Consider the following 27,161-nt stretch of genomic DNA (forward strand, 5'->3'; position numbering starts at 1 on the left):
GAAGTGTGCTTTGGCTGCAGCAAGGCAGAGAGGGGGCCGTGCCAAGGGCCAATTGTTTTGGTGAATGCCAGCAATGCCTTGAGACAGGGTAGTTAGGGGCAAAATGGGAATCATTTCAAGTTAAACATGGTGCATAACCTCATAAACAAATATCAAAATATAAAGGAGTTTATCTGTGCAGATGAACTTTTTCAAAATTAAAAAAGTGTTTTAGAAATGTAATCAATGAAATTAAGGTGAACAGTTTAAACGCATCGAAACTTAGCCTTTGTGATATTTGCATATCCGCAAAAATTAGGTCTTTTTTTTCTTTTTGAAGAGACAGACATGAAGGCACTTTGGAATCAACTTTAAAACACAACACTGAAGGAAACCATAAAATTCAGATTCAATTCGGACAGGTTGACAGCGGAATTACTTGCACTCACAGCTCTAAAATATGAAACACACAGCCCAGAAAAACTGAATATTTGGAGAAAGACTGTCCAGTGACTAGTATTTATAACTGTGTGAGCACTAGTAAGAAAGGGTGATGCAAACTGAAGTTTGTTTTATATTATACAGCAAGTGGAATTTAGGATGTCTCACCAGCTCTAGAAATATTACATCTAAAAGCACCTTCCAAACAACTAAAGCTGCTGAAATCCCCTTCCCAGCACACTCCAGAGTTCAAGGTGCACCATGAATTTCACATTAAAAGTCACAATAAACAGTCTTTAAATGTTTTTTTGTTGTTGTTTTTTCAGTTCTTGAATTCCCCCCAAATAACTGGTATAGGTTACTCACCCTCAGCTACAAGAATCCTGCCAAGTTCCTTTTCCAATATAATATATTGAGTCAGCCCAATGATTCAGCTGCACATTGCAAAACCAAGTGTCCAGTGTGGAGCCTGTACATCACCCCAATCAGGAATTCCAAGACTTCCAGAAAGTTTTCAGGCTAGATTTCAGCCTGAATTTCACATCAGACCTGACAGCTCTGTGGAAGATCTCATGGCAGCCCCAGGACAGAAGGACTGGGTCTCACCACTTAGCAGAAATGCACTGTTTTGTTTTTGTTTTTTAAAGGTCCTTTGCTCACAGGATGCTTAGGAGCCTTCCCAAGAACACAGTTGACTAAAAAAACAAAGCTGAAAGTAGTATCACTAAAAAAGTCTTTCCCTTTGATGCACATAGGAAGAGACTCCTGCTTGGTCTGAAAGACCAAAGATTTCTCTCATTTTTGCCATTTGGCAAGAGAACAAAATAAGCCCAGAAAAAGCCAGTTTCAAGGCACAGTAACTTATACGACTTAGTAAAAACACATAAAAGAGGGAAATCAGTTTTCAGACCACCATTAGCAAAGACATAGCACCTGCTCAAATGGATTTTCACCCATCACAGTGACACAGACACTGCAGACTCCTCTGACTACTCTGAGTAACTCAGTCATCCTCACCTGTAAATCAAACCAACCACACAATCATCATCTGGCAACCCCAAACAGAGCAGCCCTGCAACGTTTATTAGCTTCCACTTTCCAAAAGCTTTCCAAACTTAGGAAAATCTGTGTTATTTAAGACCTTTAAGGGCATTAATTCCTCCTTGCTTGGCATTTTCACAGCAACAAGAGCAAACTCCAAGGCTGGCAAGGAAATTTCTGTTCCCACCATATTCAGTCCCCTCCCCTTCCAAAAGCAGGGAGGGTCCTGGTGCTTCCAACTTTTACAGCTATTCCTATGCAGATACTCTTACTCCAGAGCATGGGAGCCTCATTCCTGCTGAGCTCAAGCACTTGGAAAGAAGTAGCTGCTTGCTGCACCTCAGCAAGTCCTAACCCATTCCAACGCTCCACCAACAGACCTGGAGAGCGCTACCGGGATCGGTCAAGGATGGGATAAGTTTTATTTCCAAGACACATTCTGGAAGCCACTCGGCTTTTGCTTCAAGCCTATCTAAAGCTCTAGAAATATTTTAACTCTCATGTAGATAAAGGAAACACAAAGTTGTTACAACCAACAACTGAAACATCTTATTTTTGGTGGAAGAATTGATTTAAACCTGATACAATCTCAGTGTGGGGAAACTTGTCCATTTCTCTCCACCTTAACTGCACAGCAAATAAAGGTAAAAACAACTCCTCAGGTACCATCGAAACACAGAGCATGTAATTTTCCTTTCAGGAAAGAAAAAAAGTAATCATGCTGTCCCATTAACCTAGTTACATGCCCAGCAGCAATTTGACTTGAGTCCCATCAGCAACAGCATGCCATCACCTATTCCAAAAAGAGGGAGCACACCCTGGGACACCTTCCAAAGGTAAAGAATAAACCAGAGGAATAACATGCACCAGAAAATTTCACTAGCCTAAAAGCTGATTTTGCTCTCCTCCCTTCAATCCTTTTCTTTTTTAAGAACACATTCTATTTTCTTCTTTCAGCTGTTCCATATCATCAGCTCCTATTTGAGAGGCAAAACAGAATCCAGGGTTTGGGAAGGAAAGCTGTACAGAGGAGTCCTTGAAATTGCAGCAAGTGTAAAACACAGCACCGTGAGTCTCATCAACTGTATTCCCTTAAAAAAGAAAAAGAAAAATTAGTTCCCCTCACTCCTTCAGACCACAGGGCACACGACTCCTCCCCCCAAATGTTCATGCCTTGGAACAAACACCCTTTTTCTCTACTCTGTTCATTGCAGAAAAGCTTTTGCAATTGCCAGCAAGCACATTCAAGTCACAGATAAAAGTTTCCTACCAAAGCAATGCCTGTGAAACAGTGATACTATCCATCTGTAATTCCCTAGAGTAAAAATTCCAGCAACTCTAATCATATTAGCAGATTTACACACAACTAAACTTGACAGTTGACTAGCCCTGAAATTGCTGGATTAGGAGAAAAAAAATATAGGTTACCTCTGCCTTCTAAAGGGAGATCTTCACTGCTAATTCCTACTCCTAAACAGTAGAGCAAATGCACCAACTCCACACATCCCAATGTTTGCTAATGACATGGAAAAGCCTTTCAGCCTGAAGATGATGGACAAAATCCATTCAAACACAGATAAAAATCCTTCTACATCCCAATATCTAAAAGACAAGTTATTTGTTCTGAGTTTCCTGTTACTCTCTCAACAACTTCTTACACACTCTGCTCCCAAATCAGAGCTGCTCATTAGGCATATATTTAAATGGATAAAGTAACCTTTTCTCACAGACTTCTGCCAGAAAACATACACAATCGTGTCCTTGAATGTGAGAAGAAAATAAGCCACTTGAAATCACATTTTTAGAATGGTTTTCTCCAAGAGCTTTCACCACAAAAATCTTACAAAGCTGGTAAAGTGACATATCTGTGCTCTAACATGATTAGCTTTTGTGATTAAATAAATTAAAGCTATTGCTACTTGAAAGAACACTAAGATGTGCCAAGGCTGGGGAACATCAACAGGGGACATGGCAGAGAGGGGCTTAAAGCACTTAATTTTTTGGCAACACGCTCCTCAATCCATGCCTGTTCCTCCCCTGCAGAGGAGCCACCACCACGGAGCAGCAGGGAAAGTCTCTTTTCAAAGCTCTTCTCCTGCTCCAACCCTCCCAAGATGTTTCATCTCCACAGCTTCAACACTTCTAAACAGAAACACTTCCCAGGCAACACCTCTGCCCCCTTTCCTTCATCCAGCCCAGATCTCGGAACATTCCTTCCTCAACTCAGAAACACAGAGAGCAAGGGACACCTCTGATCTCAGCCTCGTTCCCCCTTCCCACCTCTCAGCACTCCTTCCCTTTCAGGACCATGACGCTCCCGACACTTTCCTCACACTGGCATCTGAAAGAGGGTTTTCAACTGCACTTTGGTGGATGTCAAAGCTGCACAGGGAATGCTTCACACGACCATGCTCTTTAGGCTGACTTTTGTGCCCAAGCAGCTTCCAAACACCTTCTCCTCAACTTCAAAGTCAACAGCAGACAAACCCTGGAGAGCACAGAGCTGCTCCCTCACGTAGTCTGGGGAAACACCACCCAAAATGGAAGTCCAGGAGGGAAGACGGCATTGGCTCAAAACTTCCAGAGGGGATCACGGCAACCCAGAGACCTCAACCCTTTGGTGCACACTACAGATTCTCTCCTGGGCAAAATTAGAGGACACTTTCTCCTCCAACTCAACTCTTTGTTCACAGAGAGACAACAGAGAACCACACGCGTCCAGTCCTCCTCAAGAATCTTGATTTAACCAGATTTCCAAGGCAGGCCTACTCTGGTCTGGCCTGTGTCCTGACACTGGGCAAGCTCTGCCAGGAACTCATCCCAACTTCTCACACAGCCTCAGACGTTCCTGAATGCCATCCTGTATTTCTTGCTGTCCTCCTAGGCTTTGGGGAAGCTGCTTGCATCCAGAAGATGCCACCCAACACAGCAGGAACCAGCACAGCACTTACTGAAAGGGACTACAGCACAGTTAGCTGAACAATGCAGGAAAAACTAAAACTAAATTACTGAGGTAAGATTAGCAAAACACACATTTCCTTGAACAGCAATGATGGAATTTGCACAGAGATCAGTTCCCCAGACACTGACCCTTCCTCTGTGCTTCTTGGAAAAGGGATTAACAAGGAGAAAGAGGAGAAAAAAAAATTAGCAACAGTCTGTTGACACCTACCCTGAGTCTGCCACAACCATAGCCCGAGGAACACCCAAATTTTCAGAAATGTCCAATCCCACACAGAAGCAGCCACAGGGATAGATTAAAGTCAAGATTACTGGTGCCTGCACATCAACAACCAGGAACTCCCTCCAAACGTGAGGAAGTTGGGAAAAGAAAACAAAACCCTACTGACACCAGCCCTGAGCTAAAGACAGCTCTGATTTGGCTCTGACTGAACAGTGTCACATTAGTCAGCAGTCAGGGGCCCTCACCCCAGGTGCCATCTATCAACTTGGTTATCCCTTACAGACCAAAGTTTGCCCACATCTAGGCTGGGAAGAAACTGGTGACCTGATTATACTGATCCACAAAATTTATTCACAGTACAGGGAGTTTTGAAAGAAGAGCTTAATATAACATACACAAAAAAACCACTTCATTCCTAAGTGGCAGAGTAAAGAGCAGGGTGGAGTGTGACACATGTCAGAAGTACCACTGAGATAAAACCACAAAGGCCCACAGTACCCTTGCAACACCTTTGTTACTGTACCTTTTTATGGAAGAAGTCTCACACCAGACTTCACTGGAACTTCTCCTGCAGAGGTAGTCTGGGAGTCAAAGCCAAGGAGGGCAGATTTGGATTTACTTTTTATAATATCCCTTCTGTGTATCACTTCACCCTCGCTTGTCCTTTCCACCCAAATAATGGTCAGACTCCAACTGAAGGATTTATCCATACTGACAATGTTTGCACACAATTTCTGCGTGAAATCAGGTTTGGCTGAGTACTCCACTACCAGAGCCATAAAATTACTTTTACACAGGAAATTTAACTTCTTGAAGCCACTGTGTTAAGAAAATTCTTCACAAGTCTGTTTTGTCTTACAGCAGCTCCAATAACTTCCTATTTCGCAGGAAACAGAATGAATCTCACATCCAGACATTTCTGCTCTTCATGTCCATCACCTTCCAGCTTCTCTTTCTCTCAAGAAATATTATTTTCTGAAAAAATCCTTCTTTACCCTGCATTTTAATTTTCCCCTCCCTCATGCCTTGTTACATGCACACGCTGAACACTTCTCTCTCACACAATTCTATTTTTTTTTTACAATTACACAGATATTGTTTAATTTCATGATACATTAATTCTGAAACCATAAGTCTTTGGTATTTCCAAAGTTACAAAGTTCACCAGCAAGAAACTGCTTTGGTTTAAAAACCCAAGTCAGAGAAACCTGCAACTCTTTTATCTGCTGTAACAGTGGCTCAATAGTTGTATCAAAACACAGAGAAAAAAAAGAAACCAAAGAGAGCTAAAAATAAGGCTGAACTCAGATAACCCCCTGCACTCCAGTAAATCAGGGATGAACTCTGCTCCCCAAGCCTCACTCAGAGCAGCACTGAGAGGTTACAGCTTTTGTTTATAATCAAACACAGGTTTTGGTGGAGGATAAAACCAGCCAGGGCACCTGAATAAGCATCAAAAATCAAGTGCTGGTATATATTCCAAGCACAGATCAATAGTTTAGGAGTTAAGGAGAGATATGGGTCAAACACAATGTTTTCAAAACAGGCATGTCTAGAAAGAAAAATTAAACCGTGTCATTTTAACCTCCCCACTTTTGTAACACAAACTTGCCATGTCCATCTAACACTTCTCCCTGTCCCTCCTGGTCACAGTGTCCAGTTGGGTCCGCAGGACAGGACACACTGCCACAGCAGCCCCAGCTCCTCTAGGAGCTTCTCCAGGCTTTCCAAGCCTTTTTGTTTTTAGGCTGTGCTCAGAGTAAATCCAAACTTCATCCCTCATGTGCTTCATGTAACACTCACCAAAAGCAACAGCCACAACGGCACAGCCCCTCACCTAACCCACCAAGCTCCCCTCAGCAACACACAGAGAAGTACTCCAGTGAACAAAGTGCTTTGGAAAACCCAGCACAGCCCCAGAGCCAGGCAAACTTCAGCCTTCATCTGTCAAGGCATCCAAGTGCCACGTTCCTCGATAAAAAAGCCCCTTCCCAGACAAACCAGCACCTTGCTGGGAAGACCAGCTGAGCACAGCCCGTGCATACTGGCCAGCATTCCCACTCCAGCTCTCAGCACACCCCTCAAAACTGAAGCAAATTTTCTCTGAGCAACAGTTTTACTTACCATCACCCCGCTGACTCTACTGACTTTCCCACTTTCTTTATTCCTAAAGCACTGGCTGGAATTACGGAATACCACAAATCAGGCAAAAATCAGCCAGCAAAGAAAACATCCAGGGGCTTTCACTTGACCCAAACGAATCCATAATATCAACAGTCCCAAGATTTAAGCAATTAATTTGTTGTCATGGCAGAGGTGATTCTTGCCGGAAGCTCCAAGAAAACAATGGACCTAAACGGATTATAAAAAGGCTGGGTTTTCCCACCTCCAAAATGAAAGTGAGAGCAGGAAAATGCTCACGCACAGGCAACACAGTTCTAAGAGGACAGCCCTCGGCACGAAAACCACCCCTCACTTCCACCTTAAAATCCAACACACCGCCAAACGTTAACAGGAAAACACACTCCCGACCATCCGTGTACCTTTCCCGGATAACACAGCACGGACATACTTCACAAAGTGTGTTTTGCATTTCATACTGCACTCAAAACTCCGGGGGAGGGGAGGGGAGGAAGAGAGCAGCCAGTTTGCCACGGGATGCTGTCGGACGCTGCAAACAAAACCTCAGGCCAGCAGGCACTTTCCTGCTGATCCCTGCAGTATTTCCCTCCTGACTTGGGGCCTACTCACCGCACAGAACCGAAGACCTTTAAAAAACACTTGCAGCCCCCGCCGGCCTCTCTTTGTAGCAGCAGCTGCTTTGGGGGGGGATTTTGGGGAGTGGGAGCCTGGTCCTCCTCCCCATCACGCGTGGCCTGGCAGGGAAAGCTGCTCAGTGAAACGTTCCACCTGAGACTTATTCCCACCAGCCGAGTAGGAAAAAATAAAATAAAATAAAATAAAATAAAAATAAAATAAAATAAAATAAAATAAAATAAATCACATTAAAATCTTCCCCAACGGTTAATAAAAAAACTGTGTTTAAATTCGCCTGGAAAAACAACAAAACCAAAGCACTTACCTGGGCAGAACCAGAGGCAAAACTGAAGAACGATTTATAATTAAAAGTTTACCCTTGGGGTCACCGCTGCTTTGGGGGATGGGGGAAAAAGACCCCCTGGAAAGGGCTGAACCTCCAAACCAGCCCACTGGGGAGGTGGACGGCCCCCCTTTCCCCGCATCATCCCAGCAGGTGCAGCCCCCCTTTGCAGGGGGCCCCATACACAGACACACAAAAAAGAGCCGGGAACCCCTTAACAACCCCCACCTCACACACCCGCCCGGCTCTGGGAGGCCCCGCGACCCCTAACCCTTCCCCAGTGAGGGGAGCCCCACGACCCCTGATCGCCCACCACCCCCAGGCCTGGGGAGTCCCCGCAGCCCTCACCCCCCCGGCTCCGCTCGCTGCGGGGAGGGGGTGTCACCCCGAACCCCTGGGGCAAAGGATACTGCTGGGGCGGCTGTGGCGGCAAGGCCCTGATGTTGGGGTGAGGCGCCGGTGCCGGGTGAGGGGGAGCCGGGGGAGGAGGCGGCCCCGCCGCCGCCCCGCTCCCGGGGCCGGTCCCCGCCGCCGCCGCGCCGGGTTTCAAAGCCGCCTTCTGCGGTAAACTCATGGCCAAGCGCAGCCACCACCCCGCGGCGGGGAGCGGGGCCGGGGGGAGCCGCGGAGCGGGCCGGGGGAGAGCCGGGGCAGCGCGGCGGGCCGGCACCGGCGCCGGTCTCCGTGACAACGCGCCTCCCGGAGGGCTCGGGAGAGGGGCCGGCGGGGAGGGAAGGAGGGAGGGGAGGGAGGGAGGGAAGGGGGGGCGGCTCAGGCCGCGCTGCTCATGAGCCGCCGGCGGCGGGGGGGTCGCGGTCGCCCTCGCCGGGGGCAGCGGAGCCGTTCGCGGCGGCGGCTCGGGGGCGATGCCGGCGGATTTTCCTCACTGAAGTAGCGGAGCATCAAACATGGCGCTGCGGCCGCCTCCAGCTGTCCGGCCGGGCGGGCGCTCGGGCGCCTTCGGGCCGCTCCGGAGCCGCTCGGCCCAGAGCCGATCGACGACCTTCGGCACTTTCCGGAGTCGCTCGGCCCACCGGCGATCGGCAGCCTTCGACTGTTTCCGGAGTCGCTCGTCAGCCAGCGCCGCTCGGCAAACCTCGTGTTCTTCCGGAGAGGCTTTCGCGGGCGCCCTGCTCCCCTCCCTCCCCGCGCAGCCCAGCACCTCCCGTGACCCCTGTGCTCGGTACACTTCGACTATTTCCGGACGACGAGGGCGTAAGACAGTTCGGGAAGCTTCGGAGAGGCTCGGGGGAGGGATTCCCGCCCCGCTCGTAGCTCTTCGGAGCTTCTCGGCGATCTTCGGAGTCCCTCGGGATCGGCGCGGACGCCACTTCGGCACACTCGGCTCGGCGAGGCTTCGGCAGCGCTTGGCGCTGAGAGATTGGCCCGAGAACTTACTCCCAGCCCCAATTCCTGGCTTCTGGAGGGGCTGGAAGGGGCAGCACCGCAGCCCCCCTGAGGCACCGTTGAGGGCCGGCAGCGCTGAATGCAACATGGAAGCCTGGGACCTCTGAGACCTCCTTGGGTGTGAGGGGTCGCGCAGTATCCACCCTACCCTTTCCACGCTTACCTAAAAACTCTCACCCTCAGCTCCATTACCAGCCCCCAGCCCAAATTCCCAGCTCCTGGGACAGCTGACAGGACCTCGTGAGGGCAGACAGTCTTTAGGGTGACAGGGTGGCTGTGAGAGACCCCGGGGCCCCCCAAGGCAGCCCACCTGTGGCAATAGGGCCCCTATAGACTTGTCCTTGTGGGGAGGGGTGTCCACCCGACCCCATGGTCACACCAAGCCATCACCCCCCGGGGTTCCACACCACCACCATGTTCACCATTTCACACCTAACCTGCGGAACCCTCCTCACGGCCACTCCCTGAGCTTGGCAGCAGCCAGGGTGGTTTGCAACATCTCAAGGAGATAAAAAGCACCTCAAAACAGATTCCAGCAACTGCCAGATTGTCCTGACTTGTCCTGCCTTGCTGCTGGCTGCTAAGGGCTCATTCCAACAATGCTGGCACCTTCCAGCATTTTCTGCCGCACCACACATCCCAGGGAGATGCTCCCAGCACCTTCGCTGTACCCACAGGTATTGCTGCTCCAGTCACCCAGCCGGGGATGATGCTCTAGGAAACCTTCCCAGAGTTTATTTGTGTCCCATCTCCTGCAAATTCTGAGCAGCTGCAAGTTTAGGAGGAAGATAATGCTTTAATGAAACAACAAATAAACCCTTAAACGTGAAAAGCTTCTTTTACTGAAGTGAACAGCTCTCATGGTGGTGTATTCAGGCACCTGAAGAGTAGCTGATATAACCACAAACTGAGAGAAGAGGTCTTGTATGAAATGAATGAAATGTAAGAAATTCCCTTTTTTTTGACACAGTCTGTCATTTGTTAAGAAAGTTATGCTGTTTAAAATGTTATGCCAGTTGTAACCTGTCTGTTAAGGAAGTTATGCTGTTTGTACCAAAATTTGTACCCTCAAAACCTTATTCCAAGTTGTATACCCCCTCTAAAACCCCGGGTTCCCTTCCCCTTCCGTCGGGCTAGGCTGTCCCCATTCCCCACCAGCTCCTCAAACTGCTGGCCCCGCCTAATAGGAAAATCCAAGGACTTCCATGGTGCACCGCTCCAAACCGAAGTGCAGTTGCCGGCAAGCGGACCCAAAAGCCGGGACCCGGCACAAAATCCAGATAAAAGGGAGACACTACAACACCGAGAAGACCCTCAGCTACCTAAGGACTGAATTCTGCTTCTGCCGCCTCGCCATAACCACAAAGAGACTGGGAAGAAGTGACACCCCTAGACCACACGAGCCCAGTTGAGTTCCTGGGGATTCCCGCGAGGCCGGAACCCCCGACTCTGCTGCGGGGAGAGCAGCAGATTCGCCTGACACCTGATCCTCAGCGGCGACAGGAGCGAGGGCGGCGCAGGCGACCCCTCAAGTTCCCCCTTGAAAGAGCTGACTAATAAAGGCTTTTCAAAGGAGCAGGTCTCCTGGCCCATTTATAACATTGTACACTAAAGAAAACCTACCTGAGGAGTCACATCAATCTCTGTCTGTGCAATGGTCCCGTTTCTACACAGACAAGTAATTTTGAATCTTAAATATAAATCTGAAGGTTGAGAATCTGGACTGAGTGTTGTTCACTCGAGCAGAACTCAGCACAGTGGGCAGAAGATAGACGAGTCTTGAGTATGTTTTCCCCTTTGGAGTCAGACTCTTGAGTTATTGAACAATGGGGTTGTACAGGGCAGGTTTAGGACACACAAGGATTGCAGTGTATCTGGAAGCACTCCCTCCTCTGAGGTATGTTTTCAGAAGGAAAGCTGGGAACTGCCACGCAGGTCTCCATTTAAAGCAGCCCTGCAACTGGAATATTTTCTTACTTACGTGCTACCTAGAGGGTACAGCCACCTCCTGCAGTGCTAGCAGGCATCAGTGGGACAGGAGAAGGTGACTCATGTGCTGCTTAGTGTCCCTTTCTGTGCTCTTTGTTCTGCATTGGGGTAAGGGAAATACCTGGGAGGAGGTGAGTTCATACACGCACTGCCTGTGGGAAATGGAGGGAAATAGGAAACACTGAGATTTCTTTTTGAGGGGAAAGTGCTCCAGCTTGCCAGCCTGTAAAGAAGTCCTGAGTGGGGAATATTTCCATCTGAACCCAGGAACAAATATTTAGAGGGGGCTCTGACTCTTTTTTCTGAGTCAGTTTTCCTCAGCAGCCTTCAGTTTGCCCTATTAATTGATTCTCCTCCAGGAAAACTGAAGAGAAGAATAAGAATGACCAAAAAGAAAGGCCAAGTACTCCTCCACTCCCCAAAAAATGGGAGAAAGGAGGAACTTCTCTCACAATATGGAATTTGCCCAAGAACTAATAGATGTCCCAGCCTACCAGAGAGCTGCTGTGATCACAGCACACCTCTCCTGCTGGGAAGACAATTCTTCCTCAACAGCTGGTAAAGATTTGGCTTGGAGAGTGCCAGTAGAGCTGTGTGTTCTGAGGGGGCCAGTGCCATTACATGACCACCTCCTGGCATGGCCCTTCTCCGGGTATCCCCCTTTGCATGGAAGGAAATTCTTCTCCAAAGCAAATGGACATACATGGCTGCCTCTGTTCTACAGAAATAGCTGCCTGTAAACACAGCTGCGAAAAAGCTTCTATGCTCCAGGATCTTTGGATAGAACACTTTTTGCCTGTTTAAAAAGGAAAAAAAAGGCATTTTCATCATACTGTCTGCTGAAGCTCCCAAAATATGCTGGCCAGGCAAAGGGGCCAGGTGAAGCAGCCAGGCTCCCCGCTCTGCCTTAAAGCCCTTCCAGAATCAATGCCTCTCCCCAGCCATGTTTTTCCTTTCTTTTTATTTTTTCCTGAGAAGGAAAAACAGATACGTCTCCCTTCTACCCTACGTAGGATGATTTGGTCAACAAATCCTGCACATTTAAGAGCCTGAGTGAGTTCCAGCTGGATTCACACCCTTCTTACCACCTCTCCATTTTGTTTTTCCTCCTCTTTTTCCTGCTGGCTTTATTAGCACCTGGGAACCGATGTATCACCGTGGTCAGCTGGAGCCTACAGTTCCTGTTTCCAAGCATCACCAGTCTTGTTTTACAGTCCCACCAGTCCCTTGTATATCTGCCACAGCAGAGACACAACCCCACAGCACAGTGTAGTAGGAATGCTGGAGCTTAGGAATCTTAGGAAAATACAGGATTGGGGTATCACTGGAAAATGGCTGTTTTCCTGAAGGGATGCTCGTGCAGAGAAAAGTATAAAGTGAGAAAAGCATAAAGCACAAAGCCATGGTCCTGGGAGCAAGTGAGGAGATACAGCCTTCTTAATGCTTGATTCTGAGTGAAAACTCACAGTGGTCAGAATGAGCAGGTCCCAGCTGCAAGGCGGCATTTTAGAAACCTGCTCCATACCTCCCACTCCCCATCCTCCTGCCTTCAGGATGGTATGGCTTGTTCAGGGAAGCTTTTGGCCCTAAAATCTGGTTGTCCTACTACGTGACCTCAGCACTGTTGTGATGTGTCAGGTGTTAGATCCTACCACGAGGGAACAAAGTGGGAAGGAGAATGGCAATTCAGATGGTTGGGTTCAGCCTCTCACCAGTTTTCTTGGCCCCACCAAACCTATGAACAGCCCTCATTTCTAGCTCCGTTTGGAGGCTTCAGCATGCTCCAAGCGCCTGCTTTCAACCAAGCACAGCAGCACCTCCCTCTTTTGGCTTCTCCTTTTCTTGCACAGATCCTCTTCCAACACCCTCCAGACAAAAAATAAAAGAAAAAAAGTCCTGCTTGGAGCTTTCCCCACTCCTCCCCCTGCCTGGGCTCAGCCCTCGGCAATCGTCTCAGCCCTCCAGGGCACAGCTGAGTGCAAAATAAAGCAAATACCACCCAGGACCAGGCAAGCCCATACCAGGTGCTGGCACAGAGCAGGATGATTCTCCTCCTGCCCGCCCTCCCTACGCCCCCAGCCTCCCAGGGAGGAAAACTGCCACCTGCTCCCAGCCCGGCAGGGGCAGCCTTGACCACAACACAGCTCACAGTCACCCTCAAAGTCCTTCCTGCCCTGGGGCTGTCCCTGAGCCATCACCTGCCTGGTCCCTCCCTGCAACTAAGCCCCAGAGAGCCCAAGTGTTTCCTTTTTGGATGGTTAAATCACTTCTAACATCATCTCCACATGACGCCTATGCTCCCTTCCCTGCTCCTTGCAGCTGGGAAAACACCCTCTCACCCCAACCCCACTCTATTCCTCGTGCTTTACACCGACACTGCTCCTCTCTTTCCCTAGGAATGCAGGTATTCCACCACAATTTAAATATGTGGGGCCACATCCAGACCAAAACAGGACTCCAGTAACATCGCTGGTTCCTGCCAGCCAAGCACTGGAGTGTGCAGGCAGCGATTTTCTTGGCTCCACCGCCCTCTGCGGGTTTGCGCCATTTCCAGGCAGATCTCAGGGAAAACAACGGCCACGGCCGTTTTCCAGCACTACAAGAAACAGAGGGCCTTACACCAAGTCGTGCAAGCAGAAGGTGAGCGCTATTACTACATTTCGATTCTCTCTGTGTGAGAAAACACGGTAAAAACAGTCAGAGAGGTATTTTAATGTCTTGTTTACACAACACTCACGTCCCTAGCTCACTGCTTGCTCAGTCCTGCCCGTGCCAGCAGCAGAAACACTCTGTATTCTCAAAAGTTTGCTACCAGTGGGCTGCAGCCTCCTAGTTTTGACCCAGATCCAGCCCCTAATAACAATTATAAGGCTAAATAGCAAAGGAATACCCAGCACTTGGTGTGGTTAGTGGCCATCAGCCCTGTCAGGTGCTGGAGCCAGGCTTGCAGGGAGCCTGCAGTCCAGGTCTTGCCTTGCATTTTTTGGGCAAGCCTGATGAAGCCGTGGAGCTTCTGCTCGGAGTAGACGTTGGCCTGTGTTACGGAGCTGGCAGCACTCACCAAGCCATAAATAAGGGAGTTTGGAGAGAAACCTGCATGCTGCCTGTGCTGATGGATCTGACCAGAGCCCAGCCAGCCAAAAACTCACCGGGGAGGAAGGAAAAGCATCTAGGAAAGACCTCCCTGCTGGGGAACTGTGTGGGCCCATGCCAAAGAGATGGAAAGCAAAGAGCCACCCACAGTGACAGCAAAGTTTTTGGGCAAAACCCCCAGAATTTAGCCTCCAAGAGAGGCAGCAATCACCACGCACAGGCTGGGAAAAGTCTCACTGTCTCAGTTTTGTCAGCATGGGATAGTCTCAGTGGCATAGACAGGGAGAAGAGCACAAATTAAGGGATGCAGACCCTCCTGCTACAACAAAATATGAGTCGTGATCAGCTCCAAATCCAGTAAAAAGTATTTATTATTTCAAATACAATAAGCCCCACGCATAGGGTGAAAAAATAGTTACAAAAACCAGCCCCTTCCATCCCTCCCTTTACATATTAGGAATCCCTCTGCTTTGTCTAGAGCAAGACAACACAACACCTGAGCTCCCATCAGTGCTTTCCCCTCAAAACAAGTACTGAAAACATCCCTTAAAAAAAGTCCCTCAGGCCCATCGTGATCACTTCTCACACTGGTACCAAACCAGCTGTGGAGGGATAGAGTTTTGGGGCTTGCAGTTTCCCAGGCAGAGGGCAGGCTTAGCATGAGAGAAGCAGCGGCAGGAACCGCCTGCACTTGTCTGGGAAGCTTTAGGGCCAGGAAATCCTGGCTGGCCTGGCTTCAGAGGGGACAGGAGGGGGAACAGGATGCTTCATCCATCCTATCACCACCTTGGTTACATCTTTGGTTACGTCAATTTTTCCCTTTACATTCTGAAATTAAAGCTAATCCCAGGAGCTGCAGCGTCCTAGCACAGCCTCTGTGACTTGCAGCATCGTCCAGCCCTGTCCCCAGGCCTGCTATCCCTAATTTTCCCATCAGCATCCTCTGAGGATAGTCCCTCCCAGAGAAACACAGGGTCCAAGACTGGAAAGATATCCACAGCCCTACCCAGCTTCCCTAGCCAAAAGGGACTGTTACCATAGGGTACTGCACCTACAGCTGCACTAAGTAAAAAAAAAAATAATAAATATACTAATCTTTTACTAAGAAAAGGCTTTAAAATGCATTTTCCCTGAAAATTTCCAGTGTATTCCACAACACATGAAAAAAATATATGAATTTCCCCCCTCCTAAAAATATATCTTAAAATATTTTCGACCCTCGTGTGCTCATCTTTGGAGAGAAGGTGATGCATCAGGTGTATTCAGACACCCAGACAAACCTGCCGCTGTTTGGGGGTTCCCTTGATCACCTCCACAGCAGAGGGGATTTCCGGGCAGTGTGTCAGGCTGCAGCGCTGTGTGTGTAAATACAGGCAGTACCCATGGACACGTGTGCCTCGACACTTGGCCCGGTCATGGTGGGTAAGAAAAGACCTCCAAATCTAAGTCATTCCACCAACAAACCAGGGGGATGAGTTTTCACAGTGGATTGAGCCTCGGACAATGCCAGGGGTGCAGACAACCACTCCGGCTGAAGAGTCGGGCTCTCCGTGGCATAGAGAAGTGGTGTGAGCCACAAAGGACTGGGGAAGCCCAGCTGTTGGCAGAGGACAAAGCAACCGGCCGCTGGTTCCCTTGGGCAGTCGCCCATCACCAGACTTCACACTTCTTAAGGGGGTTCATGGGGGTGCCCGGGGGGCAGCTGAAGTGCTCCGCGAACTCTTGGGAGTTGGAGACAGTGCCGATGACACGGAAACGCGAGGGGCTGTGGGGATCAGTGATGAGCCCCTCGTGCGAGCTCTCTGGTGTGCGAACTGAGCACCACACCTGCAAATGGAGAGCAAGGGGCCTGAGTACTGACACCCATCACCATGGGGCCAGCTCGGTGCCGAATCCAACCTTTCTGCCTGCATGATGGTGGCCAAGGCAGCTGCAGCTTCAGCTTTGTCTTCCTTTGTAACCAGCACCACCCCAATCTCATTCTCCATCCACTACATCATCTCTGGAGGATGTCGTTTTGCCGTCACACCCATCTGGTTTTGACCAACCCCATCTGGACATGCTCCACCCTCAAAAAATCTGTGTGCCCGCTCTCCCAAGGTCACCACATGACCTACCTGTGCAAAGCCAACAAAGAAGAGTTGGTAGTTGGTGAGGCCAAGAGCTGGGAGTGTTTCTTCATCCCCATTCTTTTTCAGCCAGTTTTGATATGCCTGAAAACCAGGGAGCACAGCAGGCTCAGGAGACGACAAAAATCCCACCACACCATGTCTGTCTTCAAATCTGCACAGCCCCATGGTCCTACCCGGTAGGCAGCCTTGAGGCCCCCATTGTCGGCGATGTTCTCCCCGAGGGTGTGCTTGCCATTGACTGCTTCACCATTGACAGTGTAGTTGCCATACTGCTCCACCATGCATTCTGTCTGATGCTTGAAAGCCTCCACTGAGGAGTTCTTCCACCAGGGACGCAGGTTACCGTCTTTGTCATATTCCCGACCTGCAAAAACACAGTGGATTCTTCATCTCATACTGGCCACCCCTCCAACTGCCCAGCCACCTGGCTGTGGTCATACCTTGGTCATCAAAGGCATGTGTCAACTCATGGCCCACCACCACGCCAATTCCACCAAAATTCAGGGACCTGCAGGAGGGTAATGCAGAGGTTAAGAAAGCAGCCTCTGATCTTCACAGCCATGAAACTTAGGCTAAGATCGGGATGTAGGAGGAAAGCTGGGAATCCTGCCCTGTTTTCCCATGGCTCTTACTTGGGGGATGCACGGGTGTAAAAGGGGGCCTGGAGGATGCCAGCAGGGAAGACAATCTCATTCTTGGTGGGAGAGTAATAAGCGTTGACTGTCGGAGGTGTCATACTCCACCTGCAGGAATACAAACACGGCCAACATGGCAACACAAACCATCACCAGTGTTTGCTCCAACAACATCCACTTTTGTTGCAAAGGCACTGTCCTAAATTTATCTCCCCAAAACCAGCATAGACTGCTGGATACCAAATCCCAGTGCTCCAGGTATGCTGATATTCCCCACTGAGTACAGGGAAGTGGAGCAGAGGACTTACTGGTCCCGGTTTGGCGGTTTCCGGAGCTGGTCAGCCGTGACCCTGGCTGAGAAGTTGTAAAACTGCATGACATTTTCAAAATAGAGGTTGGACACGGCCTCATACTGCAAAAGAACAAGGGATAAGTGATGTGTAGTGATCACCCAGCCCCACCCCTCCCTCCACAGTCACATCCGAGACTCCAGAGCAAGTAGAGTTATAGCTTCTGTTTCTCCTCCTCTCCAACATCTGCAGAGTCTCTGGAGGGCAATGAATCACTATTATAGAAAAGGGCTCCTCCTTTTCCCAGGCAGGGTATCCCAAGAGCCCCAGCCACCCCAGGACTGGCCCACAGCTCTCTGGCAAGTCCCTAGAGAAGGGCCAAGGATATCAGAGATCTTTCTGGAGGTAACCTGTGGTTCAAAGGTGCCCTGACGCCAGGGGTGATATGGAGACATCCTGTACATCCTACAGAATACCCAGGGGACGTATCTGACCAACTCACGTCATTAAAGACTTTATCCAGCTCCTTGGGGTCCATGATGAATTTGGGATAGCCAATCATGTTGTAGATGGCATCTGCCTGGAGGGTGACAAGGACAAGAGTGCTTTCAGTGCCAGAGATGGAGGACAGGCCAGTTCCACCATCCTCACTCTCTCCTCAGCGCAGCCACCAGTGCCTCACCTTCTCTTTGGCTGATTTCCTCGTCTCTTCATCCATCCACTGCAGGGTCTCCAGGCTTTCCTCGAAGGCAGTTTTAATCTCTGCAATCATTTCCTCCGCCTAGACAAAACAAGGCAGCACAGCGTCAGTCCAAAGAGCTGGCTTCCTGTCCCAGAGAGGTCAAGTATCTTCACACCACAGGGAGGAAGAGGCTGGGAGGCCAAGACACCACAGGATGAAAAACCCAGCACATGGAGATGCACAGTGAACACAACAAGGTAGACAGAGAAACATTGTCTGCCCTGACAGTTCCACCATTGTAGAGGCTTTCCCAGCACTAGGGCTCGCATGCTGCTGCCTTGGGGACCTACCACCTGCTTGCTGTCCTCAGCAAAGGTGGCCTTGACAAACATGGCCCCTAGGGCGAAGCCCAGGTTGTTGTCCGTGTCACTGATGCAAAACTTCCAGCGCGGGAGGCAGCTCTGCATGGGACAGGAGGTGGTCATCAGCAGTAGCATGGAACGAAGCCCTCCACATTCCCACCCCTTGCTCCACCTGGCCCTTCCAACCCTCTGGCACCCCAAAAGCTGCCCCATATCTCTATTGTTTGGAATCCACATGACAGGGCCTTGACATAAAAAGCCATCACCATTTTAATGGTGATTCAAGGACACTGGGGACTTCATTCTCACCTTTTTCGTCCCATACATCACTTCCATGAATTTTTCCTCAGCATCTCGGAAACGCTGGTCAAGGAGTGGGCTGGTTTTCCGCACCAGGTTCCAGATCATGTAGTTGTTGAGGAGACTATGGTGAGACGTGGTGAGTAGGCAGCAGCACATTCCTGCCCACCCTGGGTACTCAAGTGTCCGTACAGACTCGGGGTTCTCACCACTTATCTGTGGCCAGGATGAGGTCAGAGACCTGCTCCAGGTACTCCTTGGCATAGACCACAACAGGCTCTGACTCGTTGAGCTCCACAGGGTAGAAAACCATAGAGAGGAAGGGCATCCAGTCCACAGCCGGTGCCAGCTCCTGCAAAAGCCACAGCACTGCTATGGACCTAAAAACCATCACAGGGGGTGGCAGCTGCTTCTTGAGCTGGAGTTGGCTGTACTAGTCCCCATTTGATGGAATTAGCTGACTTTGCAGGGGCCAGTTCCCATAACAGCAGCATCCTCGAAGGCTTGGAGGGGAGTAAACAATTTCCTCCCACAAAGAAGGAAAAGAAAGTGGGGTGCATGTCAGATGTTGACACAAGTCATTAGAGCCCCTTTGGGGACACTGGGAGGTGACCAAGCTGATGTCCAGGGGCAGCAGTGCTAGGAGGACATAAGTGCTGCAGTAGGATGGCTGCCAGCCCCAGAGGTGGTCCAGAGGCTGGGAGGAAGGGTCAGGGTAGGATTTCCCCAAGGAGGACATAGGCCAAGCTGTTGCACTAGAGTTTCCCAGGCTGTGTCAGCTGGTGTCAGGATTCCCAGAGGAGCTGTGTCACCTCCACCCATCCACCCCACTTCCCAAACCACAGCAGAATGGGGAAGCTCATTAGCTCCATTCCTACCTTTAGGTCTCCCGCTGTCAGTTTATGGTAGATGACCTCCTCATCCCGGTGCTTCTCCTGTGGGATGGTGATGTTGGCCAAGGCCGTCTCAAAGTCCAAGATCTGTTGCATCTGCTGCCGCGTTGACTCCTCATCGGTGCCTCCCAGGAACATCCCCAGTTGTACCATGTAGTTCAGGTACCCAGCAAGCACCTGTGTGGTCCGACAGGTGGGATCGGCATGGCAGGTGCTACCCACCCACAGCATCCCCCCAGCCAACCCACATTCCCCCCAACACCCTCACCTTCTCATTCTCCGTCTTGTTCAGGTAGTAATCCCGCGATGGCAGGCCCAGCCCTGACTGATCCACCTGGATGACATTGCTGTTGGAGTTCTTGGAGTCAGCGCTGACGTACACAGTAAAGAACGGCGAGGTGCGATAATGTGCTGTCACCTCCCGCAGAGTCTCATTGAAGTGGTCACCGGCACAGGTACCTGTGATGTTCCAGCCACCCAGCTGGGGACAGCAACCAACTTTCGAGTAAGAAACAGCCACCTGAAATTGCTTCAATATCCCCTCAGTATCCACCCGGGGTGGGGGGGAAACAAATTGCAAGGGCACTAAAAAGCTCCATTATAGGATTATAAACCCTGCCTCTGCCTGCCTGACCTGGGGGATGCTCTTCAGCAGGAAGCACCAAAAATGCACTATGGAGGGTGCTGGGACTGCCCATGACTGAGCTTTTCCCCTCATTTTACAGAGGAAAGATGGCTTTTCCACAAAGACTGGGACAAACCTTTTGGATGAGCTCCATGAGCGGGGTGGCTTGCAGCTCCTCAATCTTGCTCTCATTCATGCATGCTTGGTAATAGCGCTGTGCCTTGCGCTCTGCCTCGCTTGACACATTGGCCGTGGTGTTTTCTGCGGGAGGTACCCAGGGAGAATGACATGGGGCTCCAGGGATGGGCATCCACTGGACCAAGAAGGATTCAGCCCCATTTTGGGCAAGGCTAGGCTCCAAAAAGGTACCAAGGATTGTCCCCACTATGCCCCCAAGGGCATCCTATTGGCCCTATCCCTTCCTGGCCTCCTGCCCCACATCTCCTTTCCCACCCACAGTGACTGCTCCAACTGTCTGGGGACAAAAGATGAAGAAAGAAAAAACAAAAAGCATTTTTATTTTTCCAGCAGCTCTGATATTCCCCACATCATCCAGCCCCAGGCTGCTGCCCTTGCCTCTGTGCTGGTGCCCCTGAGATCTGTATTATTTATTCCTGCAAAAAGGAATAATAAACCCATTTTTCTCCTCTGCCTCCAAAACCTTCCTTTTATCTCCCCGGCTAAAATTCTGCTTCCCCAGAGGGTTTTTGGGCTTTTTTTATTTATTTTCCTGATGACACAGCCTGCACCTTTGGCTTCCTAGCTGTGTGTTTTTGTTAACTAAAGGTCCCTCAGCTCCGAGGAATTCAAGGAAATGCCGAACGCAACCACTTGGCTGGAGTCCCAGTCTCTTCTCCTGGTAAAACCAGAGCCAGATTTCTGCAGGAAAAGCCAGGGACGAAGCTGTTCCCGCGCCACCCCCTTTCTCTCAAAAGAAAACACTCTTTGCAAACCTTCTCTTTCCAGATAATCAGTCCTGGCACAGTGGAAAAGTCCTGATAAGGAGCCAGTTGTTTGCTCAAAGCTTGAACAAACCGTCCCCGTTGGTTGCTCGGATAAGCTGCTCTGCTTTGGTGTTCACACACAGAGGCTGAGCCCAGGACCCTCTCTTTGCTGGGGGAGTTACAGCCACCAAAAATGGCCATACTGGCAGCCAGCCCCCCAGAAGGCTGCTCACAAAGGCTGGAAATCATAGAACACAAATAACGCATCTCCTTGGGGTGACACTGGGGCACTACAGCTTCTGGGATGCAGTCTGGAGTCCTGAATTTCAGAGCTCCTGGGAATGCCACCCTGGGGTTTAGAGAGCAGAGGCCTTTTCCCTGTGCAGCACCAAAGACTAGCAACACCACCGTCAAAAACCTCAGGACCATCTGGGAGAGCAAACACGGCCAGGATCCGTTTCTCAGTGTCCTCACGGCATGTGTAGCAGACTGGTTTGATGCTGGAGTTCAATTCCAACCTCATATTTCTCATGCATAGCTTTTTGGCATCCCCTGGACCTAACAAAGCCCTGCGCATTGTGGGGTCCCACTGCTCTCATGCACTCACCCAGCAGGTGCTTCATGATGGCCTGGTTGTGCTCCCAGAGGTTGTTGAAGGTGCCCCAGCGTGAGTGACCGTCAGGGAGGGGGTTGGCCTTGATCCAGCCCCCACAGGCATAGCTGAAGAAGTCCTCACAGGGATTCACCGTGCGGTCCAGCGAGCTGAGGATGGAGCTGGTGACAGAGATGCAGGCTTCTGACAGGCACACGGCGGGTGGCCCTGGGCGGGGTAGGGACAGGCTCAGCTCTGCTGCCGCAGCAGGATGAGCAGCACCACAGAGCATCCTGCCCCGAGCTGAAGGATGCAGGCAAATACCCAACCTGGTACCTGAGCATCCCACCTTGTACCTTACCACCTTGCTCTAGGGCAAGCAATATGGACTAGCCTGCAGACCTATGGTCTGAGCATCCTGCCCAATCGTCCCATCCCAGGGCAATCATCTCATCTTATGCCCAAAGATCATGCCCTGTGCCAAGTCATCAACCCTGGGGTGAAAGATGTAGAGAAATGGTCCATCCTGTGCTCAGGCATCAGCTCCAGGACAAAGGGTCAGAGAAACATCTCATCCTGCATCTAAGCATCTTGCCCTGGGTTAAGGGGTGCAGGTGACCATCCTGTCTTGAGCCCAAGGATCCCACTCCACACCTGAACATCCTGTTTGATACCCAAGAATCCTGTTCTGTGGTGAGGGGTGCAAGTGAGCATCCCACCCTTGCACCAAATATCGCATTCTGGGAACTCGCCAGCAACCCATCCTGGTCAAGGGAGCAGGATCCCTGTGCAATTATTTGCTCAAAGCTTGAACAAACCATCCCCGCTGGTTGCTCGGATAAGCTGCTCTGCCTCAGTGTTTGCATGTAGAGGCTGAGCCCAGGACCCTCCCTTTCCTGGGGGAGTTCTGGCCCCAAAAAAATGACCAAAGGACTTACTGGCTCTGTACTGGAAGATGAGTCCCAGCAGACAGGCCACAAGCAGCACCGCCAGCACCCCCACCAGCACTACCAGGTGCTTTTCAGCACGTGTCCGCTCAGCCCAGCACCCCCGGCTGCCCCGTGAGCCATGGAAGTTCACCTGTGGAAAGAGCAGTGTCATCTCCCCACTGGCAGAAAAACTCGCTGATGCAGCCCCCATTTTGCTTCCCACAGCCCACAGCAGAAATTTAGCCGCAGCAAGGGATCCGTCATGGATTGGGCTGGGAAAAGCAGCAGCTGCCTTCCAGAAACAGGGCAGGAAGGGCGGCACAATGGCAGGAAAGGGAGCGGGATGAGTGCTTTGGAGGCCTCACCTGCTGTCCCGTGCCACCCTGAACCCCTCCTCAAGCACAGTGTAATCCCGTGGCTGTCCCAGTCCCCACTGCCAGCACTGGGACAGAGTGGGGGCTGCATCAGAAAGTGCCTTAAACAGGATACTCCCACTCAGCCAAAAAACATCTCCAGAAAACATCTCGATGTGATGGCAAGTGGAGACAGCCCCGCTGGGAAAAGTAAAAACACCTTTGGGGCAGAAACCACCATTCTAGAGACTGATGGAGCTGGGATTGGGGCCAGGACAGAGAGGATCTCTCCAGACCTGAACCCTTCCCAGTGAGGCTGGACACTGGCAGCCGTTGGGTTTTTTCTTGCCACCCTTGGCCCTCTTTAAGCTGCTTTCCCACTGCTCAGGGGAATTAACTCTGGGGAATTAATTTGGGGAGGAATTAACCTAATCCCCTTTTGTGTGGGGACAAAACTCCTGGTGCTGCGATAACGGCTCACCCCAACCATGCTGGGAAGGAGTCTGGCAGCAGAAAACCTGGGAGGTGGAGTGTTGAAACAGTGGAGGCAGGATATGGCCCTACTGGCTCCCTGTGCCAGAAGGGGAGCAAAGGGCAGCAGTGGCAGGAGCCAACATGGCTCTGCCCACACTGGACTTTACCCCTTAGACACTGGTCCCAGGTAGAAAATACTTCTGCACCCTCTCTTTGCTGCTTGCCAGGGCACAAAATCCCCTTTTTTTTCCCCTAAAAGACATATGAAGCTATACCTGAAAGCCATTGGGGTATCCATCACCGTCACCAAGGGAGTCCAGGGGATCTTCGTCATCCAGCGTCGCCCGTTTGTAGGTTGACATCTGCACACGGAGATCAGCAACAGAGTTGCTCAGTGGCCCAGGGTTGAGGAAGAGGAAGAAGGACAAGGAAGGTTTACACACCTTCTAAAGCCACCTCCTCCTCTGGAGAGCAAAATCCCGAATGGCTCTGAGGTAGTAAAGCACTACACGAATGCCGGAGGATGGTTATGGAAAGCAAAGAGGGCCAGAGCCAAGAGCTGAGTAAAGCCCGAACCCGCCTCACTTTCCCCCGGGGCCAGGTTGTGCAACCTCGCCTTCAGCCTGGAATAAAGCCGGATCCACCTCCGCCCTGCAGCGGGGAGAGGGACCCCCTGTGCCAGGGAACCCTGGAGTTACAGGCACCTGAGAAAGGCAGGCAGCAGAGAAAATGGCTTTTCACCTGGACACTACCAGCTCACTCATGCTCAGCGCCCCATTTGTGAACCCTGCTCACCGTGAAACAACCAGAGAAGTCCCTGTGAGCACTCAAAGGCGATAGCATACAGGATTTCAGCTGTGGACGGGCTCCCTCCCGGTGCCGTGTCCCCTGGGCATTATCTTGTGCTGGTGCCCAGCTCTTATCTCATTCCCGGCAGAAAAACAAGGAAAACCTCACGGGTTGGCAGGCAGCCCTTATCATGCCACCGCTGCTGTTTCCTTCCCCCTAGCACTGCCCTGCCATCCAGCCAGACTGTCTGCTGACGGAGCAAACAACCCTCCACTCCCCACTGAGGGCCTGAGCACCCCAAAATCCACCCTGACCCTGCCACTGATGGCCTGAGCGACACCACTCACAATCCTTCACCCACAATCAGCGCACGGAGGGGGTTTACACCCATCTGGATGTCCCCATGCCGCTGCCCTCAATCCTAGAGGGATGAGTTGATCCCCATACAGCCATGCATCAGCTTCCCCTGGCAGAATGAAAGCACCGGTTCTCAGCCTTGTGGCAGCATTCCCAAACCTCCTTTTGCACACTTAAATACAAGTCTCATCCTCTCCCCGGACCCTATTCCCAGCCTCAGTTTAATTAACCACAAAACCCACCTGGGGAAGAGAAAGAGTTAAAACAAAGAGGTGGTTTCCCTCCTTGGTTGTACCAAAATCTCTGTTTCAGCCCCAAAATCTCCCCTGGGTGCCCGCCTGGAGCCTGAGAACCATGAGGTGAAAGAGCCTCAACTGCATGATTTTATCGTGAAGAAAATCTCTGTTTGGATCCTATTTTTTCCCAACACCTTTCACTTTTTTTCCACCTATTTTAGTCGTTCACACATGGCTGCAATTGGCAGCTCCCGGCACAAATCCCAGCCCACACGGTGAGGGTGATCCATGAAGCCCCCCTGGCTCCGCAACACCAAATTCCTGGAATGCCAGCTTTCACTCTATTTCCTGAGGAAATGCTTTTTTTTTTCCTCAGCGATCCCCCACCCCGCCGACCCCAGCCTGAAAACAAGAAAAAGTCCAAAAAATAATCCCTCTCTGTTCTCCTTTCACAAGAAATGTGCTTGCTCAACCCTGTACCGGCCACCATCAGAGAATCCAAACCGAGCTCCCGCAAAACACCCCCGGGAGCGACACCCATCCTTACTTTGAGGGGAAATCGGTCCCGGGAGGTATTTTTGACACCCATATCCACCATGCTGGGGGCACAGTACCACCTCTGGGTGCTCCCAGCGCGTGAAGCGGGAGCACCCCTTTCTGGGGGGCAAAAAGGGGTCGTTTTTCTCATCCAACTCCACCCTCCAAGCCGTTATTTTCTTCCATCCGAATAAAAATGCATTTTTCCCAGCTCCAGCAGGGTGGGGTGTGTGCACGGGGAGGGAGCACCCACACTTTAACCCCCCACGCAAGGGATTTTCACTCTCTTAACAACTTATAAAGATCTCAGCATTACCTTAAACTGCCCGTTTTTACCCTAAATGGCTCCTTCTCTTTCTGAACGCGCGCTCGGAGCCCGCACATCCCCAGGAAGGCTCCGTGTGGCTCCGTCCCGCCGGCGGAGCCCGTCCCCGGTACCGGGGACCCCGAGCCTCCTCCGGCTCTTTCAATTCCCGTCCGGGCGCCATTTCGGAGCCAGCACGGCCGCGATGGCGACGGCGGCTGCTGGCCTCCCCCGAGCCCCTCAGGCCCCCCGCGCCCCCACAGCCCCCTCCGGCAAAGCCTCAGCCCCTCCGTGGCCTGCAATCAACGCCCAGACAGGCTCACAGAGCTCATTAGGATGTCTGGGGGCAATTAGAACTCCTGGTGTTAATAAGGGGTGCTGGTGTTACTGAGGAGTGCTGGAAAAGGGATCTGGGGGGAGTCTCCGGTTTTGTAGGGAGCCCTGGCGGCAGATAAATTAATTTTTAAAGAAAAGCTTAAAAAGAAAAAAAAAAAAAAAAGAAAAAAAAAAAGGGTAGGGAGGAGGAGAACAACCCAGTTTGGGGGTGTTCGCATACAGCCCCACAAAAGCGGGTTCAGCTGGGTGGGGGGCGCCGCCCTCCCTTTGAGAGGGAAACACGGTGCAAACCCCCGTGGGTCTGGGTCAGGAGTGGATTTGGGGGCGGCGGGGGGGTTGAAGGGGCACCCACGATGGGGTCCCCACCTGGAGAACCCACCGGCCACAAAGAAAACGCGGTGAGGGGTGCCCGAATGAGGCACCCAGGGGTGCTCGGGTGTGCAGCGGGGGTGTCTTAGTAGGGTCCCTTGGGATGCAATGGGGGATCCCTTACGGGTCCAACGAAAGTGTCCTGGGGGTCCCTCGCGGGTGCCAAGGGGGTCCCGCGGGGGTGCCGGGGGTCCCCCAGGATGCCACGGGGGGATCCTATGTGGTTACAAAGAGCATCCCACGGGAAACGCATCACCCCGCGCCCCGCTTCGGCCAAGCGCCTCCCACTCAAGCACCCGCAGATGCAGGGGTGTCGCCGGGCCCCTCACTCACCATGGCCGTCACCCCACTCCCGCCGGCCCCAGCCCCGAGGGGGCGAGCGCCCGTGAGCCCCGGCACGGCTCGTGCCGCCGCCGCGGCCTAGCGAGCAAAGGATGTACCTGGGCTGAGAAACCAATGGGGCCGCGGAGGGACGGGCTTCCCGCACGCCTCCTTTAACTCTTTCGGGGCGTCCCGAGCCCCGTTTGGACGGGGGCCCCACGAGCCCTGGCGCTGCCGGCAGCAACCCCCCAAGCGAGCCCTGGCTCCCCGGCGGGGGGGATGTGACGTCCCGGGGCGGGCGTGCGAGGCGCGATCCCGGCGCCGGGCGCTAGTGCAAGCGCGAAAGCACGTGGGGCTGCCGGGCCGCGGGGCGAGAGCGCGGGACTCCGAGCGTGCGGCCGTGCGAGCGCAGTCGTGCAAACACACGAGCGTGTGACCCTCAAAACCACGCGTGTGTGTCAGCGGTG

The 27,161-nt window shown here is 51.6% G+C and overlaps 2 protein-coding genes across 8 annotated transcripts in view; both read right to left on the reverse strand.

Annotated features, from left to right (window-relative positions):
- Positions 1–9,322, reverse strand: part of EIF4G3 (eukaryotic translation initiation factor 4 gamma 3) — a 155,679-nt gene extending 146,357 nt beyond the window's left edge. For 2 of the 4 annotated variants that reach the window (XM_066334489.1, XM_066334488.1), the window contains exon 1: positions 8,156–9,319. In XM_066334489.1, the coding sequence (XP_066190586.1) occupies positions 8,156–8,319 (164 nt within the window). In that variant the 5' untranslated portion in view covers positions 8,320–9,319. Of the gene's footprint in view, positions 1–8,155 lie in introns of all 4 variants that reach the window. The other 2 variants (XM_066334485.1, XM_066334487.1) reach the window with 2 other exon arrangements.
- Positions 9,323–14,587: 5,265 nt separating this feature from the next.
- On the reverse strand, positions 14,588–26,809 carry ECE1 (endothelin converting enzyme 1). Of its 4 annotated transcripts, XM_066334493.1 has the most exons (19): positions 24,241–24,574; positions 23,889–24,149; positions 23,721–23,807; positions 22,628–22,769; positions 21,705–21,917; positions 20,290–20,414; positions 19,797–20,009; positions 19,514–19,705; positions 18,845–18,987; positions 18,645–18,759; positions 18,324–18,434; positions 17,974–18,072; positions 17,794–17,871; positions 17,310–17,413; positions 16,999–17,109; positions 16,807–16,874; positions 16,540–16,730; positions 16,352–16,447; positions 14,588–16,061 (listed from the first exon to the last, which is right to left on the reverse strand). In XM_066334493.1, the coding sequence occupies exons 3-19, from the start codon at positions 23,805–23,807 to the stop codon at positions 15,885–15,887; spliced, it is 2,265 nt and encodes a 754-aa protein (XP_066190590.1). In that variant the 5' UTR covers positions 23,889–24,149; positions 24,241–24,574; the 3' UTR covers positions 14,588–15,884. The 4 variants fall into 4 exon arrangements, with proteins under 4 accessions (XP_066190590.1, XP_066190589.1, XP_066190588.1 ...); XM_066334492.1 differs by lacking the exons at positions 23,889–24,149; positions 24,241–24,574 and adding an exon at positions 26,707–26,809; XM_066334491.1 differs by lacking the exon at positions 23,889–24,149 and having other exon boundaries at positions 18,327–18,434; positions 24,241–24,576.
- Positions 26,810–27,161: the final 352 nt, after the last annotated feature.

This window comes from Sylvia atricapilla, chromosome 22 (genome assembly GCF_009819655.1).
Source record: "Sylvia atricapilla isolate bSylAtr1 chromosome 22, bSylAtr1.pri, whole genome shotgun sequence".
In the NCBI taxonomy this organism is placed as follows: Eukaryota; Metazoa; Chordata; class Aves; order Passeriformes; family Sylviidae; genus Sylvia; species Sylvia atricapilla.